This window comes from Salvia splendens, chromosome 17 (genome assembly GCF_004379255.2).
Source record: "Salvia splendens isolate huo1 chromosome 17, SspV2, whole genome shotgun sequence".
Lineage (NCBI taxonomy): Eukaryota > Viridiplantae > Streptophyta > Magnoliopsida > Lamiales > Lamiaceae > Salvia > Salvia splendens.
Genome location: NC_056048.1, coordinates 1,556,866 through 1,572,367, shown reverse-complemented (window position 1 = coordinate 1,572,367; position 15,502 = coordinate 1,556,866). Strand labels below are relative to the sequence as shown.

Here is a 15,502-nt window from a genome sequence, read left to right as displayed (position 1 = left end):
GAAATCGATAGTTGAGCGAAGAATTAAAGAGAACAAAGGTTTGAATGTAAATTAAGAGAGGTCAGTAAGCTTGGAGTAGAAGAATCCCCAATCTCATCTCACAAATTTCCTGGCAGCTGCGGCGGAGCAAGCATAACGGCGCTGCGACAGAAATTGAGACGGAAAAGATGGAGAGCAACAACGGATTCCGGCGACGGCGCTAGGCGGAGAGCAGAGTGAGATGGATTCGGTGATACTTAGATTTCAGGCAGATACTTGCGGGGAATTGCAGCGACGATGAGAGGAGAAGATAGGCGGAGAGCTGAGCCTTCGAGTTCGCCGACGGCGACGATGGAGTTCAGATCGGAGGAATTGAGAGATGAAGGAGGGAAACGAGTTCTCTTTTAATTTCGGATCAGAGATGTCGACGAATCTGAGAGAGGGGTACGCCGGATGCAGTGGCGCTGATGGAACAAAACGAGAGACAGAGAACAGAGAGTGAACCGGAGAGATCGGCTGCGTGGCGGTGGCAGCAGGCGGAGACACCGGCGGTGCTTGCTGCAACAGTGAACAGTGGCGGACAGCAGCTCGCATCGGCGAAGAACGGTGGCAGCGGCGATGCTGAGTTTTGTCGGAGAGAAGGAGTTTTAGAATAGGAATGGCGTGAGCAAGAGAGAGATGGGAGTCAGATTTGTTCCTGATTGAGTAAGGTTAAGATGGAGATTGGAAGAAGAAAGTGAAGGATTTGAGATTTTAATTTGGGGAAGAAGATGATAAAGGGCTCGTTGTTTTCATTTTACAAAAATGAGTTGATTCATTTTGCATTTGGGCTGCTCTATCATTTCTTTGATTGGGCCACTGTACTAGTTTTTATTTCAGACCCTGAGTAATTATATTTGTGGGCTGCGGCTTAATTATTTGGTGTTGAGTGACATAAATGAACGAAAGAAATAGATCGAGAGGATGGGAATGAAAGCGCGAATGGGAATGGTCGTCTAAGCCGGCCTCAAAAATAAATGAAAAAGAAGAGCAGCGTGGACTCAAAGGAGGGGTTTTCTCTGCAAATAAAATTAGAGTCGAAGTAAGGAATTCAAATTCAGAAAATTAAATGACCGAGGTGGGCTTTCTTTTTAAATAAGGACTATGTCCTAAGTATACTTATTTTTGCGAAATATGTTTGTCATGCCATATTTTTTTGTGTTGCTATGGGACCTATCTGAAGTGGCTTTCGCCATGTATGGTTAATCGAATTCGGGTCTGACTAGGGAGTGAGTCCCTACTCAAGCTAGTGTACACCCCGTAGATCGTGCGCTATCTCTTTGAGTTGGCCGGTCTAGTGGCTTGGAATGTGGCCACATTCCTTGTCATGTATGTTCAGATATGGTATGGTGATGTTGATGATGATGATGTTGGTGAAATGTTTTAGTGACTCGGGCCCTTTCAAAGTTAAAACCCCGAGGTCACTCGTTAATGGCATGATAAATATTTTTATTGAAAATCTTTTCGGCATGAGTCCACTGAGTGCATCAAGTACTCAGCCCTGCATATCTTTTTAAAAATGTGCAGGTTGAGCTGTGACGAGCGCGGTGGGTGTTGAGCAGAGCTGGTGAAGATTTGTATTTGCTTTTAAATGTTCCGACTATATTGTGTCTTCATACATAATATTATTCTTCTCTCGAAATGCTTCCGCTGAATGTTGTTTCTTTTGAGTTTATGAAATGTTGAGATATAATCCCTTTGAGTTGTCAATTGTTGAGATGATTGGGGCGGGCGGGCGGGTGGGCGGGTGGGCTGTGGGATTGGGGCGGGCGGGTGGATGCGCGATCAGGACGCGCCCGCCGATAGGCGGGAGGCACTTCTACCCCCTCTGGCGCTGCGGATAGAGGCCTGTTGTCCCATTGGCTGTCGTCGCCTAGTGTGAGTATCGGCTGGCTCTTCGACTTGTTCGTCGGACTGCTCGAACTCGTGCGAGCCGCTCCACTGCTGTAGTCGCCGGCAAGGTTGTGCCTTGTGCGCTTTGGCCCAGGAGCTGTTCCCACCTCGTGCGCCACGATCGACCTGAATTTCGAACAATCCGCGAGGACAAGATACTCTTCCCACAAGGTGAACTTCGGCCAGCCCTCTGTGTGGTATTGGCCCTCAGACAGGTTCTTAACATCTTCTGCGCTGCGGCCACTCTCAGCGTGGCAAAGGTTGTTCTCGTATATGGACGCGAACCGCCTGGTCGCCCGGAGAATCCTACCCCACTTTTTCCGGAGCTGTTCTGAGTCGCGCCTCTCGGTGCCGTCGGGTTTGAACTCCTCGTATGCAAACATGACGCGCTTCTAAAAGCTCCCCTCGGCCTGATCTTTGCCCACCACGGGGTCCGAAGTGATAGCATCCCAAGCCTTCGCCACGGCAATGCTCTCGTCTTTGGTGTATGGCTTGCCCAGGTTGGACCCAGAACCAGAGCCACCGCTACCGCCAGTGCCACTGCCCTCGCCACTCGGAATACTGGCCCCGCTGCCCGTGTGCCCACCGACGTGGCTGTTGCACGACTGCCGCCTCCGCCCCGACTGCCTCCACCTCCTCGGGTCGGAACGGGCGTTTCCACTCGTGCTGCCGGCGTATCTGGGATGCTGGAACTGAGCAGACCCATCATAGTATCAAATGCGTCTTGATCTCCTTCGGTGAACGAAGATTGGCTGGCTTGGAAAGGGGAACCCGGACGCGGCTGGTGAAGCGCGTCTAGGTTGGGTCTGTAATCTCCAAATGCGGAACGACTCAGATTCCACTGTAAAGGTGGCGGAGTTGGAGAAGACTGATAGGGACCTTCAACGTCCTGACCGTGAGCCGACGGAGGACGCGTCGGGGGAGTCTGAGGCTGAGGAAAGAGCGCAAGAAGAGCCACCACCGCAACCGCCCATCGCAGCAGCAAGGCCGGCGCGGAACAGACGTCCGCCTCAAAGGCTAGGCGACTTTGTCTCCAAATAGTTTTGTTTGTTTGATTCGTATTTTGTTATTTAATTTCTAGAATAATTGCTTTATTTTGTATTATTTATTTTTGCAATTTAGTCTAGCGTAATTATAAGCTCCGTCGGGTTTTCTTGTTGGTTCTTTCCCGATGTAGGATTAGGTCGAACCAAACCTAGGGTCCATAGAATATAAATAGGGCGATTTTGTTCATAACCTTTTCATGAATAAAATTATTATTGGCCCAACTTCTTGTTGAACTCACAAAAAAGACCTAGACGTCGCCTGCCCGACGGGAGCGAATCCCGCGCACAGCCGCACGATCTTGACCGCCGATCCTGTCAGGGACGCCGGAGAATTGCTTGTTGCCGTCAATCTTGGTTGCCGGCGAGTTGAGAGGGTGAAACTCTTAACATCTGGTGCTTTCATCTACGTACTCATGAATCGATTCAACAACAACGGGAAGTCAGTATGGGGCGGCAATCGCCCGGATTCTTTTGCTACTGGGGCGTCGCGCCGTCAAAATTACAATATCCGACGTAACGACGTGTTCCACCGCCAGTCGATCGACGAGGTTGAGTTGGAGGGACGGCCGGTCGGGGAGTTACGTCCAGAGGATACCGTCAATGGGAAGCTAGATCGTTTACTGGATAAGATGGATAAATTCGATCAGTGGAGGGAGGATACGGATCGCCGCATTGAGGGTTTGGAACCGGTGCTATCGCGCGAGGCGGAACCCCCTCTAGGGTTTGAGGAAGGAGACGACGGGGAGTATGAGGAATATAGGAGGAGGAAATCGGGTGATAGAGGGTACCATGGCGGAAACCCTAATGGTGGTTATCGTGAAGGAGCGATGGGGGACCGTGGCCGCCGCGGCGAGAAGGGCGGGTTCAGTTCGGGCTGGGATCCGCATGGAAATCGCTCTGCGCGCCCTTAGTTTGGGGGTTTTCACCAACAATTCGACACACCCACGTCGTGTTGGGACCCGCCGCAGCGTTATCAATCATCCGCTGCGGGGTTTGATAAGAATCAGGTTTCAATGAAGCCACCCCGGTTCGATGGCAGCAACGCAACAAATTGGATCTCCAGAGTTCACTATTATTTTGATCACGTGATGATGCCGGAAGCACAACGTCTTCACTACGCGGTCATGCTATTCGATCCTCCAGCTTCAGAGTGGGTGTTTAATTACTGCGCAAATAACGATTTTGTCACGTGGCAAGAGTTTCTGGAGGATGTGCGCCACCGATTCGACAGACAGAGCTTCAAAGATTACTTTGGATTAATTGCGAAATTGACGCAGACAGGGTCAGTGTTGGAGTACCATGATCTATTTGAGAAGTATTTAAACAGAGTACGAGGGGTACCGGAGTCGAAGCTTTTTACACTATACGTGGCCGGGTTGAAACCGGACATGCAGGAACGTGTGACGCTTCACCGACCGACGTCGCTGGCAGCGGCTATGGCAGTGTCTCTCGAGATAGCAGATACTCAATCTGACCGTACCCAGCCGCAGCCCTCCTCGGGCTTCCAACGCAAGCCGTGGCAGGGGCGCGACAACAGGCCACCGACCGCTCCATCTGGCCCCCAAACGTCTGCACCAACGGTTTCCGGGCACGGTCCGCCATCGGCCCAGCAGCAGCGCCCGAAAGAACAACCTCGCCAGCCGCTGATTCGAGTGTCGCAAGCGGAGAAGTCTGAACGTTCCCGGCTGGGGTTATGCTGGCACTGCCCAGAGAAGTGGGTCATTGGTCATGTGTGTAAGCAACGCATGCTATGCTACGCGGATGAAGAGGACGCAGCCACGGGGGAGTGGGACGATGCTGTGGGGGACGACGATACACCGATAGAGGTCGCCCATATAAACTCATTGGATGGAGGCCGGCGGTCTCGGCCGCTTAAGGTGTTGGGCCACATTCAGGAGCGTGAAGTATGCATCCTGGTCGACACGGGCAGTGACCGGGATTTCTTACACCCAGCCGTCGCGGAGAGCCTCCATATGCCGTTATCCCCGATTCGACCCTTTCGGGTGTTCGTAGGTAACGGAGCAGCTCTACTTTGCACGCACATGGCAATGCAAACCAAATTGAAGGTGCAAGGATCCGAGTTTGTGGTGGACCTTCATATCTTGCCGATTCATGGGCCGGATGTGATATTAGGCATGGATTGGTTAGAGTCGTTGGGTACAATCTCCGCAGACTTTACACGCAAGACACTGGAATTCAATCACAAGGGGCAGCCGTTTACACTACGGGGAATCACGGAGCCACCGCGACGTTTGGCGGTACAGTCTCGGCTAGCGATGCATTCTTCCTCAGAGGTAGCCGAATGTTTTGAGATCGCCTTATTGGAGCTGGATTCGGGGGCAACCGAGTCGGAGAATTTTCCAGCTGATCTGCCGGGAAGGGTGACTGCAGTTTTGGAGGATTTTAGGTCGGTTTTCAGGGTCCCGACGGGGATGCCACCTATTCGCCCATATGATCACCGCATTCACTTGCTGCCGGGGTCCAAACCGGTGAATGTCAGACCATACAGATACCCTTATTTCCAAAAGAACGAGATTGAGCGGCAAGTCCGCGAGATGCTGGAACAGGGTATAATACAGAGGAGTAATAGTCCGTTTTCATCGCCGGTGTTGCTAATCAGAAAGAAAGATGGGTCGTTCCGTTTTTGCATCGATTACCGGGCCTTGAACAACGCCACAGTGCCGGATCATTTTCCAATACCGACGGCAGACGAGCTCTTTGATGAGTTAGGAAAGGCGCGAGTTTTCTCCAAGTTAGATTTGCGATCGGGCTATCACCAGATTCGGATGCATGAGGAGGATGTGTTCAAGATGGCGTTCCGAACCCACGACGGGCATTTTGAGTTCCTGGTAATGCCTTTCGGTCTGACTAATGCGCCGTCCACGTTCCAAGCTGCAATGAACTCCATATTCCAGCCTATGCTCCGCAGATTCGTCATTGTATTCTTTGACGATATCCTCATTTACAGTCCATCCGTGGAAGATCACGAAGCTCACCTGTCAGCAGTCTTGAATATATTGCGCGAGCACAACTTCTTCGTCAAATTGTCTAAGTGTTCATTTTGCGGTTTGACGGTGGACTATCTTGGTCACATTATCACGGACGGCCTATTAAAGGCGGATCCTACTAAAATTGAGGCGATGACGGCATGGCCCGTACCAAGAACCGTGAAGCAGTTGAGGGGATTCTTGGGCCTGACAGGGTACTATAGACGATTCATTGCTCAGTACGCTTTGATCGCCGCACCGCTTACAGACCTCCTAAAAAAGGAGGCATTCTGCTGGACGGAGGCCGCGGGGAGCAGCTTCCTCGCCTTGAAGGAGGCAATGACGAAGGCACCAGTGCTCCGACTACCGGACTTCGATCGACCGTTCTGTGTGGAAACGGATGCGTCAGATTCTGGCATTGGAGCCGTGTTATTGCAAGATAATCATCCCATCGCTTTCTTTAGCAAAAAGCTTGGGCCTCGTCGGAGAGTGGCATCGACGTATCACAAAGAGTTGTATGCCATCGTGGAGGCAGTCCAAAAATGGCGTCAGTATCTGTTGGGACGGGAATTTATAATCCGCAGTGATCAGAAGAGTTTGAAGGAGTTGCTGCAGCAGGTGGTTCAGACGCCCGATCAGCAACTGTACGTACGAAAACTTATGGGGTACAAGTTTAAGATCGAATATAAGAAAGGGAGTACGAATAGAGTGGCTGATGCTCTATCCCGTCGGGAGGAGCCCCCGGCTATCACGGACGCCGCGCGTTTGTCCACGGAGACCGCCTCGACGGATGCGAGTAACGAGGGGGACGATCCGGGAGACGCTGATCAGCAGTGTCAGCAACTAGTTGCCGTGACACAACCGATTCCACAGCTGCTGGACCTGCTCCGTCGCGAGACGGCGTCTTCACCGGAGATGAGGGAGATTACGTCGGCTATCCGGAGTGGCAAGGCCGCCGCACACCTGACCTTGGTGGATGGTCTCGTGTATTATAAACGCCGCATCTTCGTAGGCTCCCGGTCATCGGCGCGAGCTGCCTTGCTTTCGGAATATCACAGCTCGCCGTCGGCGGGCCATCCGGGGTTCGAACGCACGTTGAGAAGAGTTGGGGCGGAGTTTTATTGGCCCAAGATGAAGGATGAGGTGAAAAAGTTTGTGGAGGCCTGTGCCATATGCCAGACGACGAAGTATTCAACACAGAAACCTGCGGGCCTTTTACAACCTCTGCCGGTACCCACGCAGGTTTGGGAAGATGTGTCGATGGATTTTATTACGGGGCTGCCGCAATCAAGGGGCTATACAGTGATTATGGTGGTAGTGGATCGCTTGTCTAAATATGCTCACTTCGCACCGTTGCCGACTCGTTTTGATGCGATAAGGGTGGCTCATTTGTTTATTAATACGGTGGTCCGCCATCATGGTTTTCCGGCGACTCTAGTGTCTGACAGGGACCCAGTTTTTCTAAATCAGGTGTGGGAAGATTTGATGCGCTTAAGTGGAACGAAGCTAAATTTTTCGACGGCTTATCATCCGCAGTCGGATGGACAGACAGAGGTCCGCAACAGGGGCTTGGAGCAGTACTTACGCGCCTTCACATCGGATAGGCCATCTAAGTGGGCGAACTTCTTGCCATGGGCGGAGCTAGCACTGAATTGTTTCCATCACTCGGGGTTGGGCATGTCTCCTTTTAAGGCACTGTATGGCCGAGACCCCCCGAGCTTGGTGTTCGCGCAGCCCTCAGCGGCGACGCCGTCCTCGGTAGCCGACTTGATCCGCCAGAGGAGCGGGCTGTTGGTGGAACTGCGTCGTAATTTGGAGCGCGCCCAGCAGCGTATGCGCGAGTCGGCAAATAAACATCGTCGACACGTGGAGTTTGAGGTAGGGGACATGGTACTCTTAAAACTTCGTCCATATAGGCAGCATTCGGTAGCCCGTCCCCAGTCGGTGAAGTTGGCAAGGCGCTACTACGGGCCTTTTGAGGTCTTGGAACGCGTAGGGCCGGTGGCGTATAGGCTGCGGTTGCCGGAGGGAAGCCGGATTCACAACGTTTTTCACGTTAGTCTTCTCCGTGCTTTTGTAACGGGTGACACATCAATCGAAGGCATGGAGTTGCCATCGGAATTTTTTGGTGATAGACCGCTGGTATATCCTGTTCGGGTGTTGGATCGGAAGGTTCTTTGGTATGATGGTAGGCCGGTTGAGCACGTCTTGGTTCGTTGGTCCGATGGGACAGAATCTCCAACGTGGGAGCCAACCGAGGTAGTCCAGCGGCGCTTTCCTAACGTTCTCCTTGAGGACAAGGAGGTCGCTATGGGGGAGGGGGTTGATAGGGACCTTCAACGTCCTGACCGTGAGCCGACGGAGGACGCGTCGGGGGAGTCTGAGGCTGAGGAAAGAGCGCAAGAAGAGCCACCACCGCAACCGCCCATCGCAGCAGCAAGGCCGGCGCGGAACAGACGTCCGCCTCAAAGGCTAGGCGACTTTGTCTCCAAATAGTTTTGTTTTGTTTGATTCGTATTTTGTTATTTAATTTCTAGAATAATTGCTTTATTTTGTATTATTTATTTTTGCAATTTAGTCGAGCGTAATTATAAGCTCCGTCGGGTTTTCTTGTTGGTTCTTTCCCGATGTAGGATTAGGTCGAACCAAACCTAGGGTCCATAGAATATAAATAGGGCGATTTTGTTCATAACCTTTTCATGAATAAAATTATTATTGGCCCAACTTCTTGTTGAACTCACAAAAAAGACCTAGACGTCGCCTGCCCGACGGGAGCGAATCCCGCGCACAGCCGCACGATCTTGACCGCCGATCCTGTCAGGGACGCCGGAGAATTGCTTGTTGCCGTCAATCTTGGTTGCCGGCGAGTTGAGAGGGTGAAACTCTTAACAAAGACCTCCACGACTGAGATGGAGGAAGGGGTGGACTCGATGCCCACGGTGGGGGAGATTGATTCCAACTCCAATGCTGGGACGGAGGCGCATATCCGCCAAAGCCCGACGGCTGAGAAGCATATCCGCCAAAACCCGATGGCTGCGAAGGATAGGCCGAGGGGTTTATTGGATTGATGCCATATCCCGATTCCTGAGAGTCGGGTGATTCGTCGTCTCCTCGGTGCATTTTTTAGAGAGTGGTTGTGTAAATAGTGAGTGGATGGATTTTGTAAAAATGGTGAAAAATAAGTGGTGAGGAGTGGTATTTATAGAGGAAAAAAACAAAAAAAAAATTTAAATTTTGACCGCAGGCGCCGCGGCGGATGTCCGCACTATAGTCGCCGCGTCTATAGGCGCGGCTATGTCCCCCCCACCGAGTCCTCGCCCCTCACCCGGTGATCGCACGTCCGCCGTCTCTCGCCACGTCCGCCCCCGGGGCGGACAACCTCGCCACTATAGTCCGCCTGCCTATTGCCCACCCTCGCGGTTATAGCCGCGTCCACTCCATAGTGGACACTCTTAGAGACATGCAGGATGACCTTAATAGAGAGAAAATGATGCAAGTGTGCCACAATAATGATGAAGACAGTATTTATTTTAGTTCATCAATTGTTATTTATAAGGTCATAAGAAAATAAAATATAATATTGAGGAACTTGTTATTTTTATGAGATTATTTTGAATTTGGACTACTAGTTGATGCTATTTAATTACCATAGGTTTGTATCCTTTCAATATTCAGATCTGTTAAAAGAGTTGACATATATCACTTCAAAGTATTATTATACGATTATACCATTATTATTATAGGCTTGTAGTATTTAGAACTCTTTAAAAGTTTAAAATATATCATCAAAGCTATTACGTATGCTAATAAGGTCAATTCTAAAATTAAATCCTCGATTGTTTGAGTTGTACCAAAAATATCAATGAATTTGAAATTATACCAATAAAATATCAACATTACACCAAAAGGTGTGTAAGGATAATTAATTAGGCTCATGGAAAAATCATAATGTTTTATCAAATTCGATTCATCCGCAAATAATTTAATAATTACTTGGAAAACCATAAAGTTTGAATTATTTGTGTAACTATGTCATCTCGAAAAAATTCAGTCTCCGGTGTGTTGGGCTTTGGCTTTTTCAACCAAATGATATGTTTTATTATGAATAGACAACATCATTTAACTAATTAGTAGTGGTGTCTAAGTATGATTTCTGGTCTTTTATACTAATAGATAAAATTTCTTCACAAAAATATTTGCTATTGAATAATTGTTAATATATGCAAATTTCATAATTTTTTCGACTAACTTTTAAAATTATATGAAGGCTAGAATTAGGCCTGCTTAACTGGTCGGTTCCAGTTCTATCTTGATAGGGACCTGATATTTTATTTTATTCCAGAAGGGAGCTGATATTCTCTCCGTATATTTATTTAGTTTATTTATGTTTTAGTATTATTTAGTTGTTATGATTTTTTATTTATGTTTTAGTATTATTTAGTTGTTATGATTTTATTTACTTTCCAGTTAGGATTTGATTTGCTTTTGATTTACTTTCCTAGTTTATAGGAGATCTTTTTGTACCACACATATTATAAATATATGTGAAGTCTTTTATTATTATCAAACAGAATGAATTAAATTAATATTTATCATTCTCTCCATCGGTTCTCCCTCTTGGAGAAACGCCAGTTCTCTCTCAAAGTGACGCTATTTCATTTAATTTCTTCATATAGGAATTAATCTCAAAGTCACGCTATTTCATTTAATTTATTCAGATAGGAATTAATCGCATATTAATTCCTATCAAATTGGTGCTTTCATTTAGAGAGTTGATAGACCTTTGATCTATCGGACTAGAGCACCAACGATTTGTAGTGAAACGAAGAACAAGATAAACCCTAGTTGAAGTGCTAGGGGGCGATTTTCGCCAGAACCGGGGAATGAGAATAAGTTTATACTTTATTTCTCAATGAATGAAAATACTATAGAATTCTATTATTTATGGAATTCTAAACCTAAAAAGTATCTTGCTAATCAAGTAAGATAATTAAATAAAAAGATTATAATAAATAAGGATAACTAACTAAAATGAAAGATACCGAATCAAATAAAATAAAAGATACTGGAGATAATCTTCGGCGAGATTCACTAAATAGAGGACCCTATCAACTAACCCACCGTTGAAAATCACATTGCCCTCAAGGTGGGTAATGAAATAAGAACATGAGGGTCTCAGTACTCTCAAAATCTCCAGGGTCAAAAATACGAACTCTTTTCATCGCACCAAAGCAAAGAGTTTCATGCCCCTGTCTTGTACGAGTCGATCCAGAACGAAGACAAGTACTCCTTGTAAATTTGATCCACCATCGACCATAGCATTTCCCAACAAGGAAACTTTCCTCATCAGAGGTATTGCCCTTCCAATAGAGATATTCCCTACAAGCTCCTTGTTTGCCATAACAATGGCAGCACATGAAATAATATCCACATTATCCCGCTGTGCAATGTGCTCCCTATCAAAGCTGTGTCTGCTTTTGGTAAATGTGGAAGACACTGGAGGGGAATAATCAACAACTTCAAAGCCTGAGCTGATCAAATGAACAGACTTAATTTCATGCTTTTGTTACACCACTGCGATCGCACATGATCCCGCCTTTTTTCGCCCTGATCCATCCGAAAACCGGCACCCCTATTTACGCCACGCTCCTCACGACCTTGGTCAGCTGCACGCTCGCCCTGTTCAAGAGCCTAGGGCTAGACGTGCTCTCGTTCAGCACGCTCTTCATCTTCATGCTCATGGCCGTGGCCGTGGCATTGCTCGTGAGGCGGTACTACCTCAAGGATGTCACCCGCGGCCTTGCTCGTTATCCTTGGCTCGTCTCTCGGGGGAGAGGGGTTTCGTGGGCGGTGGGGACGGTTGGGATGGCGTTGACGTCGCAGCATAGGAGCGCGAAGGTGTGGGGCGTGCCTCTTGTTCCGTGGCTCCCGTCTCTGTCGATTGCGATGAATATTTTCCTCATCGGGTCGCTCGGGGCGACGGCGATATGGCGGTTCTTGATATGTAGTGTGGTGATGGTGGTTTACTATGTGTTGGTGGGAGTTCATACTACTTATGATGTTGCTCATTTGGAGGAATGGATGATTAACAGCTGAAAATGGGAGAGGATGGAGATGGGATTGTAGATATTGTTATTGATTTCAATTTTTGGGATTTGTAGATATTGGTGTTAAGATATTTATACTCATTTTCTCAAGTAATTTCAAGAATATCAATTATAGTAAGTACTCTGTTTTTGTTCATTTTGAAGATAGTGATGCCATTTTCTTGGGTTGATATTTATAGGTTGGCTTTTTATCATTTATCATATCAATCTGATAACAATCAATCTTTTAATGTGAAAACCAAACACATGACAATCACATATGTTAATGTGAAAATCAAACACACAACCAAACACGAATTTTCAACAAAATCCTTAACCCAAATTGACATGTAGCATTTAAATTGAACACAGTATATATGACATGAATCGGTTAACGACGTGATTATATTCTTGCTGGCACCATATGATAGCATCACTAATCAATTAGAATCATAGGAGTATATTAGAATTATTCCCTCCGCTCAATAGTAGTGGAGTCATTTCCCTTTATATTAACAGTCAACACATTTCTTGTCTCTTACTTTACTTAACCAGTTAACACAATCTTTTCTAAATCTCCGTATAGGAAAGAAATGTCTCCACTATTATAGAACGGAGGGAATGCTAATTAAGAACAATGATCACATGATTCATTTATTTATAACAGAAACTAAGTAAAAGTGTCTGAAAACAGAGGTAACATACATTATATACAGAGAATTTGAAGATGCAAAAACACACTCATTCCTCAAACAAAAAGGCTTATTGAATCACACAGAACACACCGGAAAAAAAAAGCAAAAGCAGACTACTTAGCGCTGCGGCGAATAATCTTAATACCACCGATGGTGACAGCGTCGCCGTTGAACTGTGGAACAATGGTGATAACAACAGCATCATCGTCGGCGATGTTGATGTTCTCGTACACTTCCCTCAAATTCAACCGAAGGTTGTTCACACTCTCCTTCCCCTTAACCCTGTGCGGCAGCTGCGTAAACGACCCGACATACTCAGCCCTATCAAGCTCATCAGGCTTGTCGTCTTCATCGTTGATGAACACGTCAAGCTTGATGAGCTTGCTGTTATCCGTGACGATATTCTCCAGTACCAGCGCCTCGTCCGCCTTCCCCTTTGCTGGCTTCGGCACCAGAAACTTGACTGCTTTAACTGGCTTGAGAGGGAAGACTTTTTCCGCGGTCGGGAGGCCATTCGCGAGCTTCATGAGGTTGGCCGGGACGGGCTTCTTAGTCGGCCTCGAGTTGAGCCAAGAAAGGTCGCTGTATTCGTACTCGTATCCCATTTTGGTGTAGTCCAGGCAGTCGGCCACCTTGACTCGGACGAGGTTCTTCTTCTCGTCGTAGAACATGAAGGCCGAGTTCTTGAAGTCATCGTCGTCGATCTTTTTCGAGTAGGTCGCCGGGAGTTTTTCCCAAATAGTCCACATTCGGTCGACGTTGAAGTGATGGCAGTAGAAAGCAGGGTCCCGCCCGGTCGAGTAGAAGTTGCCCATATCCTCGTTGAATTTGTTTCTCGGGTCTCCCACCCAAATGTGGATCCCGGTGTGGGACCCGTTCTCGGACGTCCCTCCGAGGCCGAACGGGGGGGACTCGTCTCCGTCCCGGTACGCGGTCCCCATGAAATCAAGGGCGTTGTCGAGACCGCCGATCATTTCCTTGTACATTAGGGCCAGGTTGTTTGAAACCAGCTGGGTCGGGTCGGTGATGCCACTACGCCCGGTGAGGTCGACCACGGCTTTTCCGCGGTGGTCCTGGTTGCGGTTCTCATCGAAGAGGGGCGAGGACGGGTCGTCGAAGGCCGGGGGTAAGGTCATGCCCTTAAGGTTGTCCCAGTTCCAGTAGGGCAAGGCGAAGGTGGGATCTCCTATGAGTTCTCCTAAGATCCTCTCATAAAAATATAAGTACCATCTGTGCCAAGGGAAGAAAATCCATGAGTTGTGGACCTGTAGGTCCACGCCTGGGTGGCCGACCTGGTCGTAGGGGCCGTTGCAGTAAGCGCAGTGGATGTTCGCTTGCTGCGTGAAGCCCTTGGGGTCGTCCGGGTCGGTCACGTCGAGTTCCCGCATCTTCGCCATCGCTAGCTTGTATTTTTCTACCTCCTCCCGGCTCAGGCGGTGCGCGGCCCGCCTGATCCGGGTTTTCTTGAATTTCGGGAGCTTGTAGTCCGCTTGCTTGTCAGTGAAGGGCGGGCAGCAGTCGACGTCGAGCTTCACGACCTCCTGCGACCCGGGGGGAGTGGTCGTGGTACCTTTGGGGTCACAGGTGCTCAGGTCGGGAGGCAGGATAGGGAGAGCCTCGGCCTTGTGGCCGAGGCTACTGCCCGAGCCATATAGGCCTCCCAGGCCTAGGAGCATGTTGCGGCGGTCAATGCCGCCGCCTCCATCTCTGCTGCATGAGATTTGAGAGCGGTGGCGACGGCCCGGGAAGCGGGAGCTGGGGGGTTTTGGGGCGGAGGAGAACATGATGAAGGAAGATTGAAGGGAAGCCATGGTTTGGTGATTTCCTTAGGTATGGAGGGATGTGTTTATATAGGGAGTAATGTAGTTTTCATGGATTTGTAGTACTACGTATTATTGTCTTATCAAGTATGTCTAATTGCGAATGTACTATTTGCAGTGACTATAATTCTATGCAATTTCAAAGTTTGATTTTGAGGACTTTACAACATGTCATGTCATGGCTCTAAAGAGATGAGAGAGAAAGAGAGAGAGTGATTATGGGAGGTTAAGGCCATCCACAATAGGAATAGCCCAGCAATAGCCCAGCCATAGCCTAGCCACTGCCACATCATCAGCACTAACAATCCTCCTGCCACATCATCAAAACAAGCAAATAGCCCAGCAATAGCCCAATCATAGCCTAGCCACATACTATTCACATCACTATTAACAAATATGTACAAAATGAAATAATTAACAATCACACAATATACGGAATTAAATTTACGACACAAAAACGAGAAAATTCACTAATATTAATAAAATTTAAAAAGTACATTAATTTTAAAAAATTATATAATTAAAAAAAAAACTAACGTCGTGCAGTCCTCCGCGCCCATAACTCTTCAATTAAATCCTTTTGGAGTCGAATATGAGCCTCCGTTTGGCGCATGTCGGCATGTGCTTGGAGGCGGCCGTCTTCATCGTGGGGTACCCCACTCCGTACGTTAGGGGAGGCAACGCCGAGGCTTGGACCAGCTTCATTATCGTCGTTGGCCCAATCAGTTAGTTGTCCACCTTCATCTTCGACAATCATGTTGTGCATGATTATACAGGCGTACATTATATCAGCAATGCAGTCGACGTGCCACAAACGCTTTGGCCCCTTAACTGCCGCCCATAGAGCCTGGAGCACACCAAATGCGCGTTCCACGTCCTTGCGCGCCGACTCCTGCCGTGCCGCAAAGTAGGCCTTCTTCTCATCTCCTGGGCATCGGATCGTCTTCACAAAGAAGG

At 48.2% G+C, this 15,502-nt stretch overlaps 1 protein-coding gene across 1 annotated transcript; it reads right to left on the bottom strand.

Moving 5' to 3' along the window:
• Window positions 1–12,655: 12,655 nt before the first annotated feature.
• On the bottom strand, window positions 12,656–14,543 carry LOC121773536 (polyphenol oxidase I, chloroplastic-like). Its single transcript, XM_042170411.1, has one exon. The coding sequence runs from the start codon at window positions 14,534–14,536 to the stop codon at window positions 12,839–12,841; it is 1,698 nt and encodes a 565-aa protein (XP_042026345.1). The 5' UTR covers window positions 14,537–14,543; the 3' UTR covers window positions 12,656–12,838.
• Between the last annotated feature and the right edge of the window lie 959 nt (window positions 14,544–15,502).

Bases quoted from the DNA above. Each gene is read 5' to 3' on its own strand.
- LOC121773536 (XM_042170411.1), bottom strand. From the start codon at position 14,536: ATGGCTTCCCTTCAATCTTCCTTCATCATGTTCTCCTCCGCCCCAAAA.